This window comes from Agelaius phoeniceus, chromosome 4 (genome assembly GCF_051311805.1).
Source record: "Agelaius phoeniceus isolate bAgePho1 chromosome 4, bAgePho1.hap1, whole genome shotgun sequence".
NCBI lineage: Eukaryota > Metazoa > Chordata > Aves > Passeriformes > Icteridae > Agelaius > Agelaius phoeniceus.
This window is the reverse complement of record NC_135268.1, coordinates 74396306-74420689: the sequence shown is the minus strand read 5'-3', so window position 1 is coordinate 74420689 and position 24384 is coordinate 74396306. Positions and strand designations below refer to the sequence as shown.

At 51.9% G+C, this 24384-nt stretch overlaps 1 protein-coding gene across 4 annotated transcripts in view; it reads right to left on the bottom strand.

Moving 5' to 3' along the window:
* Positions 1–3961: 3961 nt before the first annotated feature.
* Positions 3962–24384, bottom strand: part of LOC129120932 (uncharacterized) — a 55991-nt gene continuing 35568 nt past the window's right edge. For 2 of the 4 annotated variants that reach the window (XM_077177942.1, XM_077177944.1), the window contains exons 10-18: positions 24171–24335; positions 20327–21465; positions 16627–16738; positions 15555–15746; positions 11070–11308; positions 10346–10610; positions 10049–10112; positions 7903–8002; positions 3962–4390 (exon numbers count right to left, since the gene is read on the bottom strand). In XM_077177942.1, coding sequence (XP_077034057.1) covers positions 4346–4390; positions 7903–8002; positions 10049–10112; positions 10346–10610; positions 11070–11308; positions 15555–15746; positions 16627–16738; positions 20327–21465; positions 24171–24335 — 2321 coding nt within the window. In that variant the 3' untranslated portion in view covers positions 3962–4345. The remainder of the gene's footprint in view (positions 4391–7902; positions 8003–10048; positions 10113–10345; positions 10611–11069; positions 11309–15554; positions 15747–16626; positions 16739–20326; positions 21466–24170; positions 24336–24384) is intronic. The other 2 variants (XM_077177943.1, XM_077177945.1) reach the window with 2 other exon arrangements.

Sequence of the window (24384 nt, the reverse complement as noted above, 5' to 3'; positions counted from 1 at the left end):
TGGGATAAGATCCCAAATCCCCCCGGCTGTGCCCTCCTGGCAGGAGCTGTGCAGAGCCACAAGGGCCCCCTGAGCCTCCTTTGCTCCAGGCTGAGCCCCTGCCCGGCTCCCTCAGGGATTCTGCAGCCCCTGCCCGGCTCCCTCAGGGATTCTGCAGCCCCTGCCCAGCTCCCTCAGGGATTCTGCAGCCCCTGCCCAGCTCCCTCAGGGATTCTGCAGCCCCTGCCCAGCTCCCTCAGGGATTCTGCAGCCCCTGCCCAGCTCCTCAGGGATTCTGCAGCCCTTTCCCAGCTCTGTTCCTGCCCTGGCCATGTTCCCTTCTCCAGTCAAACACCTCTGTGCTGCTCACACAAACCTGGCAGAGCCAGATGGAGTCTCCCCAGAGCAGATGTGCCCCCAGTGCCATCGCAGGGACAGCTCACAGTGATGTCACACAACTCCTCAGCTGTGTCCTCTCCTCGGTCAGTCCCAGGGGCTCTTCCTTGGCCAGAGGTCAGGCTGGCTGCTCAGTGGATGAGTCAGGAGGGCTGGCAGGAGCCAGCCAGGACAATTCATGGGATGTTCTGAACCCATCTCAGACTGGGGAGCAGCACAGCCTGGGGGGAACACCTTGGCATCTCTCCAGCATTGGGAAGTTGGATGGAGCCTCTTGGGAAGCAAGAGGACAGCAGCACGTGGGCACAGGAACAAAATCAGGCTGGGTTTGCAAAGCCCCTTCTCCCCAGGAAGGCAGGCTCTCCCCAGTGCCTCATCCCCCTGGAATCTGAGCTCCTTCCAGCAGCATTAATCAGCGTGGCTCCCATTTGTCACGCCGAGGTCGCTCACCCTCCCGCAGGGTCCCATTTGGCAGCAGAACTCACTTTATCTGCTGATGTAGGGAGAAAAACATTACTAAAAGCTTGACTTTCAAACCTTGCTCGTGTGAGAGCCGGGCCTTTCCCATTTCCAGCCAGATTCCTGCCCCAGGCTGAATTCCTGCCCCGGCCCAGGCTGACTGCAGCTGGCCCCAGGAGCAGCCAGGGGCTCAGAGAGGCAGCACAAAGGAAACAATATTTTAAAATCTGCTCCACTGGAATAAAGTGGGATCTGCACTAATGAGCAGCCACTCAGGAAGTCATGTCTTCCTCAGGGAATTGTTTCAAGATTTCAAGAAAAGTGAATTATAAGCCAGGATGCACTCATGGAAAAAATGAGATGGACTTTGGGGAGGGCTGATATAAAGCCCATAATAATTCATAATCCATTTAATTACAGGTGCCAGTGCAGGGGTGGGCCTGCATGGTCTTTAAGGTCCCTGGCAATCCAAACCATCCTGGAATTCTGGAAGAGATTTCCTCACCTGCTTTAGCACAAATCCTTCATCTTCTCCTCTCCAAAGCCTTCCTGTGGTGCTCTCAGTGACAAAACAAATGGGCCAAGAGAAACCCTGGGAGGAGTCCCCAGCAGGCACCCAGGCTGGACAGGCCATGTCCTGGCAGAGGGACAGCAACAGCGACTGCAGATGTGGGAACTTCCTTTTCCAAGGAAATGGGGCACTTGAGCTGTGTTTCATATCAGCACTGCAAGGCATTTCCATGGAAACCCTTCCAGATCCCAGCAATGCCAGAGCGTGTCCCAGACACCCCCCCAAGCCCCTCAGCCCCTGAGGGGACAGGGGGTCTCCATGGGAGGGGTTCCAGAAACACCCAAACCTGCTGGAGAGGGGTTCCAAAACACCCAAACCTGCTGGAGAGGGGTTCTCCATGGGAGAGATTCCAAAACACCCAAACCTGCTGGAGAGGGGTTCCAGAAACACCCAAACCTGCTGGAGAGGGTTTCCAAAAACACCCAAACCTGCTGGAGAGGGGTTCCAGAAACACCCAAACCTGCTGGAGAGGGGTTCCAAAAACACCCAAACCTGCTGGAGAGGGGTTCTCCATGGGAAGGACCCCAAAAGCCCCCACAGGGCTGCCCCCACAGAGGAGGATCAGGACTGATTCCCTTGGGATGGAATTTACAGCACAAAGGAAGAAGGAGTGGAAATGGTCACAAAGGAAGAAATGGGAGGTGCTCCAGAAGGGAAAGAAGCCTCTCATTTTGAAATAAAGCACATTTCAAAGCAGAAAGTGGATTTTTGCACCTCTTTTCCATTTTCTCCTTTTCCATCTCATCCAGGAGGTTTCCCAGCTGCAGGTCAGGCCGTGGACACACATCTGTCCTACACAGCAATCCCTGGGGGTGCTGCTGATCAAAGAGCAGTTCTGAGTAACTGAAAACACAAATCTGCTCCAGCAGTGTTGACAAAAACCAGTCCTGCCCCAATTCCCCTTGCAGAGCCCTGCAGGATTCACCCAGAAGTCTGTGTGCAGTGGATTTGGAGGGGATGACTCCACTCTGGAACAGCACAAGACAAGCACAATTTCCTGAGTGTTTGGAGAGCAGTTTGGTGTGCTGGAAGTTTGGTGTGCTGCAAATGTCAACAGCTCCTTCCCAGAGCTGCAAACACCGCAAGGGAGCTCTGCATGCACAGGAGCTGCACCCAGCTGAGGGCAGGGAGAGCCCTGGAGCAGCTCAGGAGCATCCCCAGGGACACATCAGGGCAGGATGGATGGGAACACCCCCAGCAGCAGAGATTCCATCCCCCAAAGGTTTGTGCAGCCCTGCAGTCCCCATCCTTGGAGGGATTTCAGTGCCCTGTGTTTGTTTGTGGCACCTGGGGACACTCAGGGGTGGCCCTGGCAGTGCTGGGGGAGCACTGGGCTGGATCTCAGAGGGGTTTTGGAGCACAAGGCCCTCTGGCTCCCTTCATCTCCTCACTGAAAGCCTAAAGGCACAAATAAGGAGCTGAGTGGCCTTGAGCAAGCTCCAGGTGAGGCAGGAGCTCGTTGGGGCTCCAGCACCCCCAGTCTCCTCTCCCAGGGAACAAATCTGTCCTGTGTGTCTCAGGATCCATCAGAGAGCTCAGCCCCAGCACACTCAGCACCCTTGCTTCACACAAAGCTCATTTCCAGCCACAGTACAGAATTCCAGAGGCAAGGCAGCAATTCCATCCCTCCTGATCCCAAGGAAGTGGAAGGAGCAAATTGCAGCTCCAGGCCAGGTGGGACAGGGCAGGCGTGGCACTGGATTCCTTCATCCCAAAGCAGGCTGATGCTGTGGTAAACAGGTAAAACTGCATTCTGGGAGGTGGGAAGGTCTGAGAAGAGGAGCCACAGTCTGAGCTGATTTATCCCACCCATGGGATGGTGCTGTCTGTAATCTGCACTTCAAGTTCCATTCCTGAGACCAGACCAGATCAGGGAATCTGGAATGGGTTGGGTTGGAAGGGACCCTAAATCCCACCCAGTGCCACCCCTGCCATGGCAGGGACACCTCCCACTGCCCCAGGCTGCTCCCAGCCCCAGTGTCCAGCCTGGCCTTGGGCACTGCCAGGGATCCAGGGGCAGCCCCAGCTGCTCTGGGAATTCCAGCCCAGGCAGGAATTCCTTGCCAAGATCCCAGCCCAATCTCCCCTTTCCCAGTGGGAGCCATTCCCTGGCTCCTGTCCCTCTGTCCCTTGTCCCCAGCCCCTCTGCAGCTCTCCTGGAGCCCCTGCAGGGTCTCTCCAGAACCTTCCACCTCCAGGGGCACCCAGCCCTCCCAGCAGTTTTGGGTGTTCCCTCCCAGCTGTTTTGAGCTCAATTGCCACAAACATCTGAGGCAGAGAGAGCATAGGAAGCCACAGCTCACACCCACTCTGTTTTCCTCAGATGTCTTTTCCTGTTTATCCATCCTATGAACTGAGACTTGAGCTCTTCACAAACCTCCTCTCTGTCCTGCATCTTTTCAGTGGTGCTGGCGCAGGGCACAGCCAGGGACCCTGGCAGGACAAACCATCAAATAAAAAAGGGATTCTCCCAGGAAAGCCCTGAAAGCTCCCACCAGCACCAGAAGTGTCTCTGCTCTGCCCCTCCTGGTCCCTGCACAAACACAGCTGCAGCAGTTATTACAACTCAGCTGTTTTATTGAAGTACAAAACATAACAAGTGAATTTTCTACACTGAGACAGGAATTTAAAAAAATCTAAAAATCCTTGTTAAAACCCATTGAAAATAAATACATAAAACTGCTATTCCAATCAGGGAGTTATAAATATATTATGAACCAAGTTTTTCCAGACTCTGTTTCCTCTGGAAGTGCCTAACACCACTATAAAACCCCAGCTATTTATTTAAAACCCTGACACTCCCCCCAAATCCCTGATTCTTACGCAGGGCAGGACCAGTGAGCACAGAAGGGAGCCAAGAGCACAAAGTGGGGCTGCAGAAGCATTTAGTGCCTTCTCCCTGTGCCAGTGCTGTGTGTGCTCAGCTCAGGCTGGCTGAGGTCAGCTCCAGGACACCTTCTTCCCCAGGACGTGGCTGGTGATCTTCTGAGGGAAAAACACAGGGACACGGGTGAGTTCAGTGCCTTGAGAATTAAAAATGCTGAGCACAGGTTCTCTGTGCTCTGAGGGGAAAACACAGGGACACGGGTGAGTTCAGTGCCTTGAGAATTAAAAATGCTGAGCACAGGTTCTCTGTGCTCTGAGGGAAAAACACAGGGACATGGGTGAGTTCAGTGCCTTGAGAATTAAAAATGCTGAGTACAGGTTCTCTGTGCTCTGAGGGAAAAACACAGGGACACGGGTGAGTTCAGTGCTTTGAGAATTAAAAATGCTGAGCACAGGTTCCCTGCACAGATTGCTCTGGAATCCCACAGGGGGAATACCCATGAGCTGCTGCTCCTTCCAGGAGCTCTCTCCCGTTCACTGGGATCACAAACTCGCTCCCCCTCGTGGAGGAGCCTCGGCATTGGAACAAATCTGGGTCTGATAAACTCAGAGCATTCATTTCTGCTTCAGTGGGGCTGGGAATTCTGATTGCTGCTGCCATCAGACCAGGGTCTGTCCCCACTACAGAGTGCAAAATTCCAGGGCACTCCCTGTCCCCTGATCTGCCTGGGATGATTTTCTGCTCTATTTGAAATTAAAAGCACAAAAGCAAAGGGCTGCTGGGACAGAGCATCAGCCCAGATCCACGTGCACCCTGTGATAAAAATAACTTTGCTATCCTAACAAAGAGAAGTATTGAACAATTTCACAGGTTAAGAATGTCTGTGCACTCCAGCCCAGGGATTTTTATGGCTCCAGTTCCAGGTGGGCCCAGGTTGTTTCCCCCTCACTCAGTGCCAAGAAAACTTCGCATTATTCTCTTTTCCCCTCAGTGAGCTGCCCCAAACTGTCACAGAAATGCCTTGAGACCAGCTCTAGTTTTTGGAGCCATTCCACAGAATCTGTGGTTGGTTTTTAGGCACAATGAGCCTCACTCAGAAGCTGGTGCTCTCAGCCCATCCTCACCAAACCATTCCCTGATTTACAGCAGCTCTTCTGCACCAGCAGGGAGAACTAAAGCACTGCAATTATTTACTGCCATGAATCACCACCTCCCTTCCAATCAAACCCATATTTATGTGCTAAAGTTCTGATCCTATTTCCTCCCTGCTTCCAGCCCACTCTGCCACTCCAAGTCAGAGACTGCCAGAACTCATTAATTCCTCAAACTTTACTGTACCAGCATCTGGAATTCTCAGACCAGAGCAAAAAAATGTCCTGAAAATACCCTGCCCAAGGATAGCAACAAATTAAAGTCTTTCTAGTGGCTAATTCCCCAAATTAGAGTAGGAAGATGTTTTACAGAACACATTACAAGTGCTGACTTTGAAAATCCAATGACTGCTGTTCCCAACAAACAGCCAAGCCTATTACTCCAGCTCTGGAATACTCCAGGAGTTTAACACTAAAACTGGAGTGCAAGTTTAAGGCCCAGAGTTTAAAGAAAAGGGCAGTTTTGGTTTCAGTGCCTGTCCATGCTCAGGGACACTGGTTTATCCCTTCCCAGCCAGGGGTCCTGGCTGAGCAGGGCCAGTGCTGGGCAAACAGAAACTGCTGGAAGCCTCAGAGGTAACCCTCCACCAGGACTGCAAGCTCCAGCCTGCATAAACTAAGGCTGACTCCAGGCTTTGTTAGGCATGGCTGGGGATTCCCTGAGCCAAACCCACAGCCAGGGCACAGGAGAGCAAACCCAGCTCTGGAAGGACACTCGTCCTTCCTGGGATGTGCTCCAAGACCCCCCTGTTCCACCCCAGGCCCTGCACAAGCCCTTGTTTGTATCATTGCACCAGCACCACCTTCTGAGCCATTTTTCCATGGAATGGGAGGCTTGCAGGAAAGGAAAGGTGTAGCAGAGCTTGGCTGATGAATGGAACACACCTGGGCACCCCCAGCACCTGGACTGCAGTGCCCTGGGTTGTGAGGTGTGGCTGGGGGCGTGCATTCCTCCTGTCACAGCTGGGGCAGGTATCTGCTGTTCATGGGGCAGTTTTCTTTATCTCCTCCACTGCCAATCCTCCCTCCAGGAGATCTCTTCTGTTCATGGACCATTCATTATTAATTATCTGCTGTTCATGGGCCATTAATTATCAATTATCTTCTGTTAATGGGCCAGTGAGTGTCCGTGCAGGGCTGATCCAATTCCATCATCCCATGGGGAGATGCTCCGCCCAGGGGAGGAGCCAAGCATTCCTACCTGGATCCAATCTGAGGTTTGGGACACCCCAGCAGCCTTTGCCCAGGGCATTGCCAGAGGAGCAGCTTCTGCTGCCCTGCATGGCCAGAGGGAGCCCAGGCCCATCTCCAGCAGCCCTGGAGCTGCAGAGGAAAACTCCCCCCTTGTGCAGGATCCCTGCTCCAGCAGAGCCACAGCTGGCACTGCAGGAGGGCTGAGCCACCATGGGATGGGGCTGTGCCACCCCCTGACACACAGGGGACAGGGCATGTGCTGACCCTGGCAGGGGTTTGGTTTCTTTTTGTTTGTACCACTGCATTTGTATTTTTAATTTTCCTAGCAATGAACTGTTATTCCTATTGCCATACCTTTTCCTGACAGCCCCTTAATTTCAAAATTACAATAATTCAGAGGGAGGGGGTTTGCATTGTTCCATTTCAGGGAGGCTCCTGCCTTCCTCAGCAGACACCTGGCTTTTCAAACAGACACCCCTCAGCAGATCCCTGTGTCTGGGACTCCCTGAGGGAACGTGGCTCTCCAGAGGGGAGGAGTGTCACATACAGGTAAATCTTATAAAAAAAACCCTTATAAAATCAGGCCTCGTTACTGTGAGATAAGAATTACAATAGTGAGAATCAGTTAGCAAAACAATCTATTCTTGTGAGAAGACAGTTCACACCTGGGGGGAGGAAAGTTCTACCCCTGTGAAACATTCACTCCCCAGGAGACAAGAATGTGAACACAGCTGAAAAGAGAAAGGTTTGATGGACATCTACACCAGGCATTGCCAGCCACTGAGCTGAGTTTCACTGAACTGCTGACCAGTTAGCTCCAGGCATGGTGCCTTCTGATAACCATACAAATGAAATATAATATATATTTATATAATAGAATACATAATATATATTATATTATTGTATTATATAATGTATTCAATTATATAAATATAAATATATAATAGAAATATAATATATACTTTTTCTATTATATTTATATTATATATTTATATAAATATATCGAAATATATATTTTATATCAATATATATTTGCAATATATAAAAATATATGTTATATAAATATGTAATATATATATTTATTATAAAAATATATCTAGTATATATCATTATATATTAATGGAATATAATTAATTTTATATATTATATAATATATAATATATATTATATAATATCATATGTATATATATGTGTGTGTATATATATATATAGAATTATATATTAATATAATAGAATATGAGCTATGTGAACAGAGATTTGGCTACTCTGCATGAAGAACAGAACAGGTGTCTTTGTCCATCTCCACTGTGCCAGGGGACACTCACAGTTTTGTAGAGCTGAGCCCTCAGGCGGTAGGAGCTGTACTCCTGCCTCCTCTGCTCCTCCTCCCTCTTCCTCCTCACCTCGGGGAGCTGCTCGTACATCCTAATGGGAGAGGAAAGGCAAAAACAGAGATTTGAAACTGCCTGACACTAAAAACTAAAAGCTGCTCTACACAAGGAGAAATATTAAAAAAGCCCTATAAAATATGGTTTAGGCCCTGTTACTTTAGCTAAACTAGTAGCTAGCTTGCAAGTTCTTATGTGAAAAAATTAGATTGAGAATCAAGTTTGCATAACAACTTACTCTTGTAAAGAAAAAAGCAATAACAAAAGATCTGCCCTATGAGAATTTACAAAGAAAAATGTAAACACCTGAAGAAAAAAAGCATTAACACATACACACACACACAAGCACCTTCTAACCAATTATTGAGTGTTAAGAAGTTTACTAACCAATTAGAGTCAAATACATTGTCTTTAAAACTGTATAAATGTAAGCTTTATTGATGTATATTTATTTCTAGATTTATATTATTTTTATATTTATATATTTTCTTTACTTATTTATTTATTTATTTTAATGTGAGCTTTATTCTGCCTGCATGAAGAAACTGAATCCTGTCTGCTTTATTGCAACACACACCCTGTGCTTTATCCCCACATCCCTAAGGGCTGCTGGCCAAGCACATCCCTGACCAATGTGTTTGCAGTTTGCTGCTGTCCCACTGTGGGATCCACAGCAGCACTGAGCTGGGAATTCCTGCCCCTGCAATGGCTCTGCTACCCCTGGAACTCCTCTCCTGCCCCTGGCACCCCTCTCCTATCCCTGGAATGCCTCTCCTGCCCCTGGAACTGCCCCTGGAACTGCCCCTCTCCTGCCCCTGGAACTGCCCCTCTCCTGCCCCTGGAACTGCCCCTGGAACTGCCCCTCTCCTGCCCCTGGAACTGCCCCTCTCCTGCCCCTGCACCTCCCCAGAGCAGCACCTGTAGCTCTGCCCTGCCATGGTGCCCCAGCTGGAGCTCAGTGTCCCCCATGTCCCCAGCCAAGGACACCCCATGTCCCTCCAGCCATGGCAGGGGTTCAGCACAGCAATCACCTCACTGAAGCTTTTCAGGCATTCCCAAAATTCCAGTGCTTTCAGTAGTGTTGCCCTGCTTTGTCTTCTCCTGTGCTGATGCCTCCCCAAGTTTTCCTTCAATCCTGGAATGGTTTGGGTTGGAAGGACCTCCAAGCCCATCCAGTGGCACCCCTGCTATGGGCAGGGACACCTTCCCCAGACACTCTAAGAATACTCTTAAATGCTAAGAGTCATTAAAATGTATCATGCAAAATCACTGAAGTCATTAAAAGTCACCAACGGGTTTATTTTATACATTGTGTATTGCAGCAGGTGCTTGGTGGAATCACAGAGAAACCATGGCCAGCAGAAACCTCTGGAGCCCCCAAGCTGCTGCTCAAAGCAGGGTTAATTCCAAGGTGGACAGGCTGCTCAGGCCTCATCCCACCAACCTGGGATTATTTCAGGCTCTGCCACCTCTGCTGGTCCTGGCCCAGCACTTCCCATCCCATTCACAGCAAAATTCAGCTGCAGTGAACTCCCATTTTTCACTATCCCTTCCCATGGCCCCTGTGCAGCACAGCTGCTCCAAGGGTAAATCCATGGGAGCGTGCTGGGCACCGCAGAGATGAATTACTGCAGTCAGAAATAACACAAACCCCACCCTGAGGTGGTTTTTCCAAGGGTAAAGTCTCTGCATTCCCTTGGGGTGATTATTTCTATAGAAAGCCTCTTCCTTTGGGGGAATGCTGCCTCCCTGCTGCCCCAGTTACCCACTTTGGTAAATAGTTTGTGAGCTTCCTCAGGCGCTCGTGTCCCCCAGCTCACTCCCTCTCCCAGTGGGACCCAGTCTGCTGTGGATGGCTGACACTGCAGCAGAATCCTAGGTTTAGCTACAGAAATAATTTCCAAAATTATTTTGTTTCTTGGAACTTCTAAGTAGAACATTTCTCCCTCTGATAAGGCACCTGCATTTTTCACTGAAAAAGCTAAATTATTTGCACACCCAGTTCTACGACTGCAGACAGGATTCAGAGCTCTTCCCTACCCAGGGCACTGATCCACCTGAAATAAAATTCCCTGAACTTTACCTTTTAGATCTTTGAAACATTTCATGCTTGGGAATTGCTCTTCTTTTTTCTCTCATCAGGAAACCTGAATGGAAAATTTTGAGATAAGGGAACGATGAACGAGTTTGTTACTGCAACAATGTGAGTCCTTTGTAAGTTTTATAGAAGTTCTTACAAAAAAACTCTTTACAAGATCTTACAGACAACAGGCTTAAATAACTGTAATGGCTTTAGGAGAAATACATAGTAAATAAATACACCCTGAAGCATAATGGGGGTTCACGAAACCAAAGAATTCAAAGCAGAGCCCTGGAGTACCTCGGTTGGACAGCAGGTGATTTGCAGTCCTGCAGTCTCTTCTCCTCCTGGCAGGCTGCACCAGCTGCTGGGCTGGCAGCAGTGTTTCACTCTGGGCTGGCAGCAGCTGGTCCCTCTGGGCTGGCAGCAGCTGGTCCCTCTGGGCTGGCAGCAGCGCTTCCCTCTGGGATTTGTGCAGCCTCCTCTCCTCGCGGAGCAGCCGCAGGTGCCGCAGGCGCTGCCCCGAGCGCGAGATGAAATCGGGGCGGTGCAGGGCCAGCGCCTCCTGAGGGGACACAAACACCCCAAGCTGGGGCTGGCAGCTGCAGGGGAGACCCACAACACCCACCACCAACCCCAGAGCGTGGAAAAAATCCCCTCACAATATTGGGTGTAAGATAAAACTCCTGTCCTTAACGCCAGCAGCCTCTGAGCCTCTGCTTTAACAACGTGGAAATAAACTGGCCAGAAGGAAAAAAAACCCAAAATAATAAGAAAGAATAATAAAAACTAATTTTGATCTCATACTATGTACACCTCAGTACTGTTTCTGCATGGAAACAAGCGTGATGGGATGTTCTGTCAGCTACATCCCCCTGGCTCCTGAAGCCAAGGGGTTCTATTGCTGTAATACCAGACCAAGTCAAGTACTGGGGCAGTAACTTGGGGCAGCATCCTGGGGAAAGCCAGAGTGCCAGAGCAAGCCAGGATGTGCCCCAGCAGTGCCTGGCTCAGGGTGCCTCACCTGCAGGGTGAGTTTGCCCAGGGGCTGCCCCAGCCCCCTGCCAGCCCCCGGGGGTGTCACTGCTCCCTGGCCCAGCCTGGGCTGCTCCTCCCGGTTCTTCTCCCTCAAGGGCTCTCTCCAGGGCTTTGCGCTGCTCCAGGGCTCAAACCAGGCTGGCCCAGGGCCAAGAGTGGCACTGCACTGGTTTTCTTTCCTTGATTCACATTCCAAGTCCTCTGCTGGGACGAGCCACGCAGTCCCTGTTAAAAGAGCACGGGAGAGAAAGAAGATTTGAGGCAATTTGTGCCTGTTGTCCATCCCAATCCATGGTCCTTTATTCCTGCAGGAATGAGGAGACACAGCCAGGAGAGGTGATGCCAGCTGAGCCAAGGGGCATCCCAGATCACAGTCAGGAGACAGAGCTGAGGGAAGAGGAAGGGGAGCACTTGGAATGATGGTGCTTTGACCTCCCAAGTCACATCAGGCACAATGGAGCTCTCCTGGGGATGGCAAAGTGGGCAGGGGCCCTCCAGGATCCCTCCAGTGCCTACAGGGGGTTCCAAGGAGGCTGCAGAGGGACTGGGACAAAGGAAAAGAGTCTGAAGCTGAAGGAGGGCAGGTTTACACCAGATATGGGGAAGGAATTGTTCCCTGGGAGGGTGGGGAGAGACCGGCACAGGAATTCCCAGGGCATTCCCAGCTGTGGCTGCCCCTGGATCCCTGGCAGTGCCCCAGGCCAGGCTGGACACTGGGAGCAGCCTGGGACAGTGGGAGGTGTCCCTGCCATGGCAGGGGTGGCACAGGGTGGGCTTTAAGGTCCCTTCCCCCCTAACCCATTCCAGGATTCTCCAAGTGCAGAATGAGTTCCTTGTCTGGCTGTGCTCGTGTGGCTTTTCCTTGCCCTGTTATCCTGTCTCTGTCCCAATCCAGTGGCTTCCCCACTCTCACCCTCCCATCCTGTCCCACATCCCTCAGAAGGGAAGGACCAGGGGTTCAACCACAGCAGTGCCCAGGTTTGCAGCTAAACCCAGCCAGGGCCAGCACTGCAGCAACCCCGCACTGCAGCTCAATTTCTGTAGGAAACACCTTGGGCAGGTTCAAGAGAATTCCTTCCCCAGCAAGCCTTTATTAACCACCACTTCTGAAAAGCCCACAACTGTTCATTTTCCCTGTTTGCCTCCATGGAAAGAACAGTTATTTACCAGCAATCACACATTTTTAAGGAATCTTTCTGCTGGCCTAAGCCCTGTGGCTCTTTATCCACGTTTTGGAAGATCAAATGCTTTTCATCTCCCAAATGCTCAAAAGATCATATGCTTTCCATCTCCCAAATGCTCAACGTGTCTCCAGGAATTCAGTTACTCACAGTTTACACACACAATGATGTGAATACATCAGCTGGGATTCTGAGCAGATATTCTGAATTCTCTAAATTAAACCCTTATGAGAGAGAATGATCAGTCCCCACAACAACAACAGTGATGAGTAAGGGAAATATTTTTAAACATTTAATTGTGACGTTATGAAGAGTGGCAGGAATTTAAGAGACAAAAAAAAAAAAAAAAAAAATCAGGAGACTCCACCAGCAGCCTAAAAATGCAACTCTCAAAACCAGTCGAGCTCTTCCCAATTTTCACCCAAGTGCTCTGGAAAAAACTTCTGGGAAGCCTCAGGGCATGAGACATTAAGGACAAGTTGGTGACCAGCACTGAGAGTTCAACAGAACCTTTGTGTCTCAGAAGTTCATGTTAAGCACCTACAGGATTGCCAGGTCTCCACCTTGTTTATTCCTCCCCATGAGTGCATTTCCTGCTGTAACAGCTGTTTCATGGCTGAAACTGCCATCAGAAGCCAGCACTGCAATGCCCTGGCAGGGTTTGGCTGAAGTCCCATGAAATCCCAGCAGGAGGAGGCAGTGGCAGGGTCAGTTCTGTCTGTGGGGGCCCCTGACCTGCCAGGGAGAGGGCAGTGGGAATGCCCTGGGGAGATGCACCTCAGGCTCTGGGCACTCCCCACAGCTCAGGGTGCTCTGCAGCACTGTGCTAATTTATTCCAGTTCTGTCCTGCCCAATGCCTGTTGGCCTTCCCTACCCCTTTCACCCTGTACGTTCATGTTCCAGAGAGTTCTCCCCTCCTGTTACCCCCTTGGTTTATGTAACCCTGCCCATCCACCCTGGCATCCCCTGTTGAGTGGAACCCTCTGAATCCTCCCCCCAGGGAAATCCCCAGGGATTGTTTTGCCTTGGAAGGATCTGCCATAGAGTTTCCCCACCTGGCTGCTGGAGAGGACTGAGCCCACAGTGCTCTGAGTGCTACTGCCAACCCACATCAGACTGCTTCCCCCATGGGCCAGCTGCCCCTGCTCACCCCAACTACTCATCCCTCATTGCCCCTGCAGGCTGCTGCCCTCTGCCCACCCCTGTGCCCTCAGGTCACTGACCCCATCCTTGAACCTGTGCACACCCCATGGTTTGGTCTCTGTCCCTGATCCTTTGGTGTGCTTTGGAATAAACCCTCACTGGAATGCATCATGCAAAGGCCCTTCCTGTGCTTCCTCTGCTGAGCCATCTGTGCTGTGTGTATGTGTGTGTGTGTGCATGGTCCTGAAATGCTGTTCTGGTGGCCTTACTCTGAGCAGCTTCTGAAGGAGACACCTGGAGGAAGGCTGCAGCATTTCTACCACCCTGCCATGCTGCAGCACTGTCAGTCCCTTCCCCGTGTGCCACCCCTGAGCCCTCAGACCGCTGGATCCCCGATTCCCTCCTCCTGTATTTATACACTGGAGCCTCCTTTGTGTTTGTCTCTGGCCCCTGGCTGCCGTCAGCATTGTCTGAAATGAAGCACATTGGAACTCCATGCTGGACCCCCCTGTGCCTTCACCCCCGAGCTGCTGTGTGTGTGTTGAGATGTGAGGTTAGGAATGAACTGAGGTTAGAAACCCATTCCAGATTCAGGTGAAGTGTGCTGCTTTGAACTGCTTAGTCTGTAGAGTTTATCCATTTGCTGTGCTTGTAAAAAACCTGTGCTTGCAACAGCCTGCAGCTCACAAAGCTGCCTCAAACAAGGTGAAAAGAATGTGAACTTCCAAGCTACAAGAAAATAAGAGGGGCCTCTTAGACCTTAAAACAAGATGCAAACCAAAACTAAAGCTGCAGGAGATGGATGGACAACCAGAGAGCTCTCTACTGGTCAGAACTAATTGTGATAAATAAATATGCACAAAACTATTGCAAAACTTAATGCATAGCAACAGGTTAAGGGACAAAAAGGAAGTTTAGACTCTCAAAGGCACACAAACCTTTAGAAATGATTCAGCTTGTACCAGTGCTGTAATAAACACAGCACTTTTCCACTGTAATTAGTTGAAGAGCTGTCTGTCCATGGATCAGTGTGTGTGCTGTGCTCTTGTGGCTCCTGCCCCTTGGCACAGGATGCTCAGGGGCAGGGTGTGTGCACCACCACCACCACAGGCTGTGACACAGCCCTGGCTGTCCCCAGCCCTGCCCTGGCTGCCCCCAGCCCTGCCCTGGCTGTCCCCAGGCTTGTCCAGGTGTCCCCAGCCCGGTCCTCGGTGTCCCCAGCCCTGTCCCAGGTGTATCTGGCCCTGTCCCAGCTGTCCCCAGCCCTGTCCCAGCTGTCCCCAGCCCTGTCCCAGGTGTATCTGGCCCTGCCCTGGCTGTCCCCAGCCCTGTCCCAGCTGTGCCCAGCCCTGTCCCAGGTGTCCCCAGCCCTGCCCTGGCTGTCCCCAGCCCTGTCCCGGCTGTCCCCAGCCCTGTCCCAGGTGCTGACCTTGCTGGAGGTGCAGCCTGCTCCTCCTGCTCCGTGTGTCTGTCAGGATCCTGCCTGGCTGTGCCCTGGCCCTGCCCAGGCTGTCCCCAGCCCTGTCCCAGGTGTATCTGGCCCTGTCCCAGGTGTCCCCAGCCCTGTCCCAGGTGTATCTGGCCCTGTCCAGGCTGTGCCCAGCCCTGTCCCAGCTGTCCCCAGCCCTGCCCGGGTGTCCCCAGCCCTGTCCCAGCTGTCCCCAGCCCTGTCCCAGGTGTATCTGGCCCTGCCCAGGCTGTCCCCAGCCCTGTCCCAGCTGTGCCCAGCCCTGTCCCAGGTGTCCCCAGCCCTGCCCAGGCTGTGCCCAGCCCTGTCCCAGGTGTCCCCAGCCCTGCCCCGGCTGTCCCCAGCCCTGTCCCAGGTGTCCCCAGCCCTGTCCCAGCTGTCCCCAGCCCTGTCCCAGGTGTATCTGGCCCTGCCCTGGCTGTCCCCAGCCCTGTCCCAGCTGTGCCCAGCCCTGTCCCAGGTGTCCCCAGCCCTGCCCAGGCTGTGCCCAGCCCTGTCCCAGGTGTCCCCAGCCCTGTCCCAGCTGTCCCCAGCCATGCCCCAGCTGTCCCCAGCCGTGCCCCAGGTGTCCCCAGCCCTGTCCCAGCTGTGCCCAGCCCTGTCCCAGGTGTATCTGGCTCTGTCCCAGCTGTCCCCAGCCCTGTCCCAGCTGTCCCCAGCCCTGTCCCAGGTGCTGACCTTGCTGGAGGCGCAGCCTGCTCCTCCTGCTCCGTGTGTCTGTCAGGATCCTGCCCGGCTGCTGCTGCCAGGCTGGGCCCTGGCCCTGCCCCGGGGACTCCCACAGCTGCTGGCTGCTCCTGGGCGTGGGGAAGGTCACCCCAACGTCCCGGGTGTTCCTCTTGGTGGCGCTGCTGACGATCTCCAGGTCCCCTGGAATGGAAACCAAGCAGGGACACCTCAGTCCCGTGTGCCAGGGCAGGGAATGACCCCACTCCAGCCAGGAGTGAAGAATCACCACATCCTTCACCCACCTCCAACAGTCCAAACCTTTCACATTTCTATTTTACACTTCCCCAAACCAAGGAGAGTTTCCAGTGGCTCAGGATTGTTACTGCATGATAATCTGAGGGAAACTAAAACCAAATACCCCAAGCGAAATATACATTTATCTGGGGGTGGGAATTCAACTGGAATTAACTCTGCCCTATGAAAATCCCTCCCTGATTCAATCTGCTTGCACACAAGCAGGAATAAATAAATAATTGCTGTATCTGATGAATAAACCAGGGCCATTACTCAATGTGATGATGGGGAGTTGGCGTGGAAATGAAAGCAATGAAGAAACTGCTAATTGCCACCAGAAAAAACCCAACTGCAGAACTGCACCAGGCCAGGAGCAGCTCGGGACTGAAATAGAATCTAACACCCAAAATATTCCCAGGAAGAACACGGAACACTGCAGTTGCCTTCTGAAATAGCATAAGCCTACAAAACCCATTCTGGGAGGAACAGATGTCTTGGGGAAAAAACAATAGATAAAAAAGGCAGCTCACCTTTGCCATTGAAATGGAGCAGAAGGTGAGGTTAAGAAACTTACAAGTGAGAAAACTGGTTTTTAAAGCAGCCCAAAAATGGCAATTAAACAGCTCACGTTCACTGAACACATCACCCTTCCCTGACAGCAGCTGGAGTGAATTTGGAGGGTGCTGCCTGCACAGACCCATGCCCAGAACCCCCAGACTGTGGAGGACAGGTTCCAAAGCAGGAGAGGCAGCAGGAGCCCAGGGAGGGGTGGGATTCAGGGCCTCACCTGCCTGGATCCCTTTGTTCAGCATCCGTGCCCGTCTCTTGTGGCTCAGGGCACAGCTGGGTCCCCAGGAGCTGCTGCTGGCACAGGTGGAGTCTGAGAAGGGCATGGTGCTCTGAAAAAACAGGCAAGGCAACAGGAATTCCTGAAATTCCAACCAGAGCCAGCAAACAGGATTTAAACAGAAAGGAGCCATTGCTTTTCCCTCAGTGTACCTGGGTTCTGTTGCTGTTAATGCTGAGCCCAGGCTGATCTGTCTCCCTGCCCTCACAAAACCCAGCCCTGGCCCCACCCCATGCACTTCCAGCAGCCCAGTTTGGTACATTATTGAAAAGCACATTAGCTACATTACAAAAGCACATTATTTCTGTGGGAAGAGCTTGCTGGCATCAGTCAGGACAGCACTGGGCATCCTCCAACCCACCTGGGGCTGTTCAGCTGAAGGGAGAGCTCAGAGGGACTGGGGACAAGGAGGGAGGGACAGCACACAGGGAATGGCTCCCAGTGCCATAGGGCAGGCATGGATGGGATCCTGGGAATTGGGAATTGTTCCCTGGCAGGGTGGGCAGGCAAAACCCTCTTAAAGCAGGGGAAGCTCCCTCACCCTGTGACCCTCAGCACAGAGTCCTGCAGGTGGGAGAAATTCAACTCCACAAATGCAAGAAACAGGAGGGACATGGAAGGAGCAGGGCTGAGGGCTGAGGGCAGTGTCACACCTTCATTGACACCAAGCCAGGTGTGAAAGCTGCAGGGCTGGACACAGCTGGCACATCACACATGGATTTCAGTTAATAAAGCCATTCAAATCAGGAGGCTGTCCCAAGCCTTGGCTCTGGGGGTTTTGTTATCACCAGTGAATGACCTGGCAGCACCTCCAGGCTCCCAGCACACCCTGACAGTGCTCACAGCTTCCCTGAGCTCCAGCTCTAATTACAGAACTGCAGTCAGGAACCTGGAAATTAACTGTGAGTGTCCTGTGAGCAACCCCCAACAGCAGCCCCCTTACTCCCTTTCACTGGAGCTCTATCACCCCAAACAAAACCTCAATGCTAGAAGGAGGCCATGGAAATGCAGAGGCCCCTTTATTCCCTTTCACTGGAGCTCTATCACCCCAAACAAAACCTCAATGCTAGAAGGAGGCCATGGAAATGCAGAGGCCTCTTTATTCCCTTTCACTGGAGCTCTATCACCCCAAACAAAACTTCAGCACTAGAAGGAGGCCATGGAAATACAGAGGCCTCTTTATTCCCTTTCACTGGAGCTCTATCACCCCAAACAAAACCTCAATGCTAGAAGGAGGCCATGGAAATGCAGAGGCCTCTTTATTTCCTTTTACTCGAGCTCTATCACCCCAAACAAAACCTCAATGCTAGAAGGAGGCCATTTTGGCTCTCATAAATCTGCTTTTCTTTAATTTCCTGTAACTATCCCAGCTCCAGGAGAGGCAGTGCACACATGCATGGATATGGATTCCCTTTCAGATAACAGAGCATGTGAACATTTGAATTGTGAACGTGTGACTCTGAATTATGTGCTTGGCAAAAACGTGTCAAAGCAGGGAGAAAAACCCCAAATCTGCCCTTGCCCTGCCCAGCAGCAGCCCCCCAGCCTGGGCAGTGCCAGAACACTCCTGCTGGCATGGGGATATCCTGGGAATATGCATATCATGGGAATATGCTCTGGAGCTGCACATGCAGAAGGCTGGAGGCAGCTTTTGTGGAGCAGGGCTGACAGTGGGCTCCCAAAGCTGAGCTCCAGATGCAGCATTCCCCCAGGGACTGGGGCAGGCATCTCTCTGGGAGCTGGGCTCCTGCTCAGAACCAGACATTTGCACTAAAAATACAAATAAATCTTGACTTCTCGTCAGCTAAACAGCCCAGAAGTGACCAAAATTGGAATTTTAAATTAAATTTGCTGTTTTGCCATCCATCTTCTCTCACTCCTTATTTGAGGGGGGGCACGTGTGTCTTCAGATGGATTTTTAAAAAAGAATATTTCATCAGCAGATAAAAATGTGAGTTTCTAAAGCCATGGGCGTTCAATGAGCCTTTAAAGGGTTTATTCCCCATAGCATTAATTCCATTTGTCATCTCACAGGTGATTTAACAGGTTAAAAAATCAGATTTGGGTTTAAGGTTCAATGGACCCTGAAAAAGTCATCTTGTGAATGGAACATGGAATAAAATCATCTTCTGAATTCTACAACTGTGCCAGAAATGTTGGATCCTAATGCTGGTGTTCTGGTTAATAGTCCTAACATTGCATAGTTCAGAACAGTTTTATTTTACCTCCAAATAAATGTTATGAATAAAAATATTAAATAATGTTTAATATATTTATTAAATAAATAATAAATATTATTAATAAAAATATTAACTAAAATATTTTTAAACCGTTCTTCACCTTCAAAAATATTGTTTCTTCCCCAGATTAATTTCGTTATGGGCATTATTTTTCATTATTTCATAATTCACTGGCTTATTTTACAAACAGACTTGGAGTTGTTTCTATAAAATAAAATAGTAATTTAAATTAAATCTGGTAGTAATGACACCAGTTCCACTTTCATCTGGAAATACAAAAAAATGAAAGAAGTAATTCAATATTCCTCATTCGTTCTGTACTTTTCAGCATTCCTGTGGATTACAGAACCCCTGAACTCTGTAATTCCCTACTAAAATCACCAAATCCAGGCTGAGTCCCAGTTAAGAACATTTCCATTTCTCCTGCCAAGGGCAACAGCCAAATTCACCTGAAGGAATTATTCCCTCCCCTTTCAAACAGCTGCACTGCAGAGCTCTCACCTGGAATTCTCAGCTCTTTAAAGAAAAAACCTCACAACCAGCCAGCCAAAACAATTTACACATTTTTACAAGCCCATCAGCAGGGAAACTCCAATAATTGTATGGATCCCTGCCCAGGGATGTCCTGGCTGGAATTTCCATCAGATTTACAACCTCACTGAGCCTGCAGGTACCCAAGGACTGGGACAGCAGGGTCTGTTCCCAAGGGAATGGACACAAGGAGGGCACAGCCAGGTGCTGGGTGCCAGCCTGAGCTGCTGCCCTGGCTCCTGCAGACCTCAGATGGGTCTGCCCCCGTGGAAGGCAGAAGCTTCCCCTGCAAACCAGTGATTCCCAGTGATTGATTCCCAGTGATTCCCAATGATTCTCAGAGATTCCCAGAGGTTCCCAGTGACTCTCAGTGGTTCCCAGTGATTCTCAGTGATTCCCAGAGGTTCCCAGTGACTCTCAGAGATTCCCAGAGGTTCCCAGTGACTCTCAGAGATCCCCAGTGATTCCCAGTAACTCTCAGTGATTCCCAGAGGTTCTCAGTGATTCTCAGAGATACCCAGTGATTCCCAGAGATTCTCAGTGGTTCCCAGTGATTCTCAGAGATTCACAGTGATTCCCAGAGATTCTCAGTGGTTCCCAGTGATTCTCAGAGATTCACAGTGATTCCCAGAGATTCACAGTGATTCCCAGAGATTCTCAGTGGTTCCCAGTGATTCTCAGAGATTCCCAGAGGTTCCCAGTGACTCTCAGAGATTCCCAGTGACTCTCAGTGATTCCCAGAGGTTCTCAGTGATTCCCAGAGGTTCCCAGTGACTCTCAGAGATTCCCAGAGGTTCCCAGCTCACAGAGCTGGCAGCAGTGGGGGTTCCCATGGGGATGGGGCAGGGCTGGGCTCAGGGAGCTCTTACCTGGCTCTGCTGTCCCTTCCCGAGGCTCTGAGCAGCTCCCTGGGGACATCCTGCAGCCCCAGCTCCTCCACTCTGCTCCTGCCACTTCTCAGAGCGCCTCTTCTGCTGGCTGATGGCACGGTAGAGCCGGGCCAGCCTCGGGGACAGCTCTGGGGACAGCTCTGGGGACAGCTCTGGGGACAGCTCTGGGGCTGGGCTCGGAGTGCTTGGGGCCAGCCTGTGCTGCCCAAAGGCGCGGAGCAGCCTGGCCGTGTCGATGGTGGACAGGGACAGGGAGCTGCTGTCCCCAGAGGCAGGGGAGGTGTCCAGCCCTGTGCCCGTGTCCCACGCCGAGGTGCTGCAGGTGCTGCAGCTGCTGGGCTCTCTGCTCAGCCTGCTCTCTGAGGAGCTGTCACTGGGGATGCCCAGGTGCTGCTGCTCCTCCAGGATCCTGCCCAGGTGCTGGATCACCTTCTGCCCCGGCCTGAGCTCCCCTGGGCTGCTGCTGCTGCTGCCATGGCTCACACGTGGCCTCTGTCCCACTCGTGCTCCCTTTGGCTCCGTGCTGCTCCCAGACCTGGCTTTTCCTGCCAGCCCAGCTTGTGGCTGTTCCCCTCCCCGCATTTCCTGCTCAGGAACCTTGTCCCCAGCAGCTGTGGGAGCCAGGGTGTGCCTGATGGGGTTCTGCAGGAGCCTGGCCAGCCGATCCAGGCGCTGCACGAGGCTCAGCTCTCCGTCCCTGCTCAGCTGCTGCTGCTGCCTGCCCTGGCGCTCCAGGAAGCTCAGCCACAGCTCGTCCAGGCCGCCCCTCTGCCCCAGGGCGGGGCCCCTGTGCCGTGGTGCCTTCCCCACGCTGTCCTGCAGGTGAGCGGCCCGGCCCCGTGGGGCAGGCCGGGTGCCAGCAGCTCCCTGGTGCGGCCCCGTGCCAGCTGCCCCGCGCCCCAAGGATGCCCTGGCACTCAGCTCCTCGCTCCTGCTGTCATCAGGCTCTGCAGGGAGGGCAAAGAACTGCCCTGCTGTGCCCTGGGCAGCGTGTCCAGCCCCAGCCCTGGCCCTGCAGGGCTCCCGGGGATGCTGGCTGCAGCTCTGCCCGGTGGGCATGGCACAGGGCTCAGGGACACCACGGGAGGGTTCTGCGCGCTGAGAACCGCCTGGCAGCTCTGCAAGACACAAAACACATGCATGGTTCACTGCTCTGCCCAAAGTGGAGGATTTTATCCTAAAACTCCCAAAACACCACAAAGGATTAAAAGCAGGATGACCAAGCTCATTCCCAAATGTGGCGAACTTGGAGATCAGGTTTGAGCATTATTAAAATCACACAAACAAATGTCTTCCATCTTTTGCAACATGGAATCCAAGAGAATCTTATATCCAAGTGGATCTGTGGGGGGAATCTAGTTCTACCTGACCAACCCTGAACTGAGCCTTTATTGGTGATGGAAGGGACCCCAAGGCCCATCCAGTGCAACGGGCAGGGACAGCTCCCACCACCCCAGGGTGCCCCCATTCCCACCCAGCCTGGCCCTGGACACTGCCAGGGATGGGGACGCCCTGGCCATCCATGAAACACACACAGCACGAGCCAGGACCACTCTCAAAAACAGCTTCAAAGTGATTTTTAATATAATGTAAAACCTGTCCAGGTTTAAAATGTGCCTTGTGTTTTTTGTAGAAAGGACTGGGTGCTTGGATCTCCTCCCTTCCCAGCACAGGGGCTGTGGTGGAACACAGAGATCACAGATGCTGCAGCCAGGCCCAGCCTCACTAACTCTGGAAGTGCAAGAATTTTTCTTCCCATACAAGGGCAATGTTTATAAACTTGTGTAAGAGGCTTCCTCCACATCCTCCTGACAAATGAGATCAGGCTTGGGAATGCCAGGCAGAACTTTGCTATTCCTGGCTTTTTAGAAAGTTACCAAGAAATGGAAGGAATGTAAACAGGCAAAAAATAAAAATAAGTTTGTATAGAAACTTTTTTTTTAAAAAAAATACATAACTTGCATAATTTTAAGCTCTAGACAAGCTCTGTGGGTAGAGGTAATCTTTTATTAGATCATCTAAAAATATGGTTGAAGAAGTCAGGGAAGATTTAAGACATGCAAGCCTTTCTTCTGAAAGATTCTTTAAAGTTCCAGCTGCACTGGCTGCCTTCACAAAATATTCTTTCTCCTTACAGTTCTTTTCTTACCTGGGCCTTTAGACCATTATAGCAATAAAAAATGTTAGGAGATAATTTTATATTAACACTTTTGTTCCCCTCTCATTTTTATCCAGGTTATTGATGTGGCAGCCTTACATAATCATTGAAATTTTCCTGTGCAAATCAAAATTGTCTTCTGGAAACATCAAAATCTCTCCATTCTGAGAGGAAAAGCTTCAAAGAATAGAACCCAACCTCAAGCGAAAAATGAAAGTAATCAGATGGAAACCCTATCAACACATCAGGACAGGAACCATCAGGACAGCAGAGATGCAGCCACCCAGGAGCGGCCTGGCTGCAGCCACCTGTGTGCAAAACCCAGCATGAGGCACTCACAGGCAGAGTTTGTGCTGTGCAAAGTGTCCACGAGGATCACTGCAGCTGCTGCCACCAGAGCCAGCCAGGCACCCAGGGCTGGGCTCAGCCTGACGCCTCTGGGGCAGCATCCTCAGCAAACAGAGCCTGGAGAGCAAACCTGAGCTTCCTCTGGGGCAGCTCCAGGCAGGGACAGGGACAGGGCAAACCCTGAGCCTCCTCTGGGGCAGCCCAGCCAGGGACAGGGACAGGGCAGGGATGGGACGGGACAGGGACAGCAGCACACTGAGCTGCAGCTCCAGGACACGCAGGGCACAGAGGAACCTGGTGTGACATCAGAGGACAGCAGAGTGTCCCTGGGCAGGGACAGCCCCAGCCCAGCTCACAGAACTCACAGAATCACCAGGTTGGGAGAGACCTTCAAGACCATGGAGTCCAACCCAGCCCCAACCCCTCAGCCAAACCCTGGCCCCCAGTGCCACATCCAGGGCTGTCAAACACACCCAGGCATGGGGACTCCTCCACCTCCCTGGGCAGCCATTCCAGACCTTTATCACCTTTCTGTAAAAACCTTTCCCTGCTATCCAACCTGGATTTCCCTTGGCACAGCTCGAGGCTGTGCCCTCTGGTTGTGTCAGTTCCTGCAGACAGAGCCCAGCCCCAGCTGAGCACAGGCACCTTTCAGGAGCTGTGCAGTGATGGGGGCACCCCTGAGTCTCCTTTTCTGCAGGCTGAGCACCCCCAGCTCCCTCAGGGGTTCCTCTCAGGGTTTGTGTTCCCAGCCCCTCTCCAGCCCCCTCTGGATGGGCTCAAACATCCCAAAATCCTTCCCAACCTGAGGGGCCAGGGCTGGGCACAGCACTCCAGGTGTGCCCAGTGCAGGGGCAGAAGGAGCTCCCTGCTCAGGGAATCCCAGCTGGCTGCAGCCACAGGGAATTCCTGACAATCCCTGGAGACACAGGAATGCCAAAAATACTGATGGCCAAGTTTCCCATGGAATCCTGGAATGGAGTGTGTCCCTTCCTGTGGAGGGATCTGAAATCCCCCCCAGTGCCACCCTCGCCATGGCAGGGACACCTCCCACTGTCCCAGGGTGCTCCCAGCCCTGTGCAGACTGGCCTGGGACACTCCAGGGATGCAGAGTCCAGAGCCTGCCAGGGAAACCTGGATTTTATCAGTCAGGGAGAAGCAGAAAGACAGGAAGAGGAAACAGAGTCAAATCCAGCATTTTCTGGCAGACCCAGCAGTGTCACCAGGACCCTGAAATGTCAAATCTTTTGCTCTGACTTCCTCCACATGTATGAACACACAGAAGCAATTACAAAATTCAACCCACATTCTAATTACCTGAAGACTGTCCCAGCGGTGTGCTGAGCTCCTCAGCCCAGGCCAGCTTAGGCCAGTGACCATGGGCTGTCCCTGTGTGCTGGGCAGCTGCCCTGGCTGCAGGGGGCTCAGCCCCCAGAGCCAGCACTCGGGCCAGGATCCCTGGGGCAGGAGCATCCTCAGAGCCTGCAGGGAGAGCAGCGTGAGTGCAACAGCAGCCAGGGACAGCAGACAC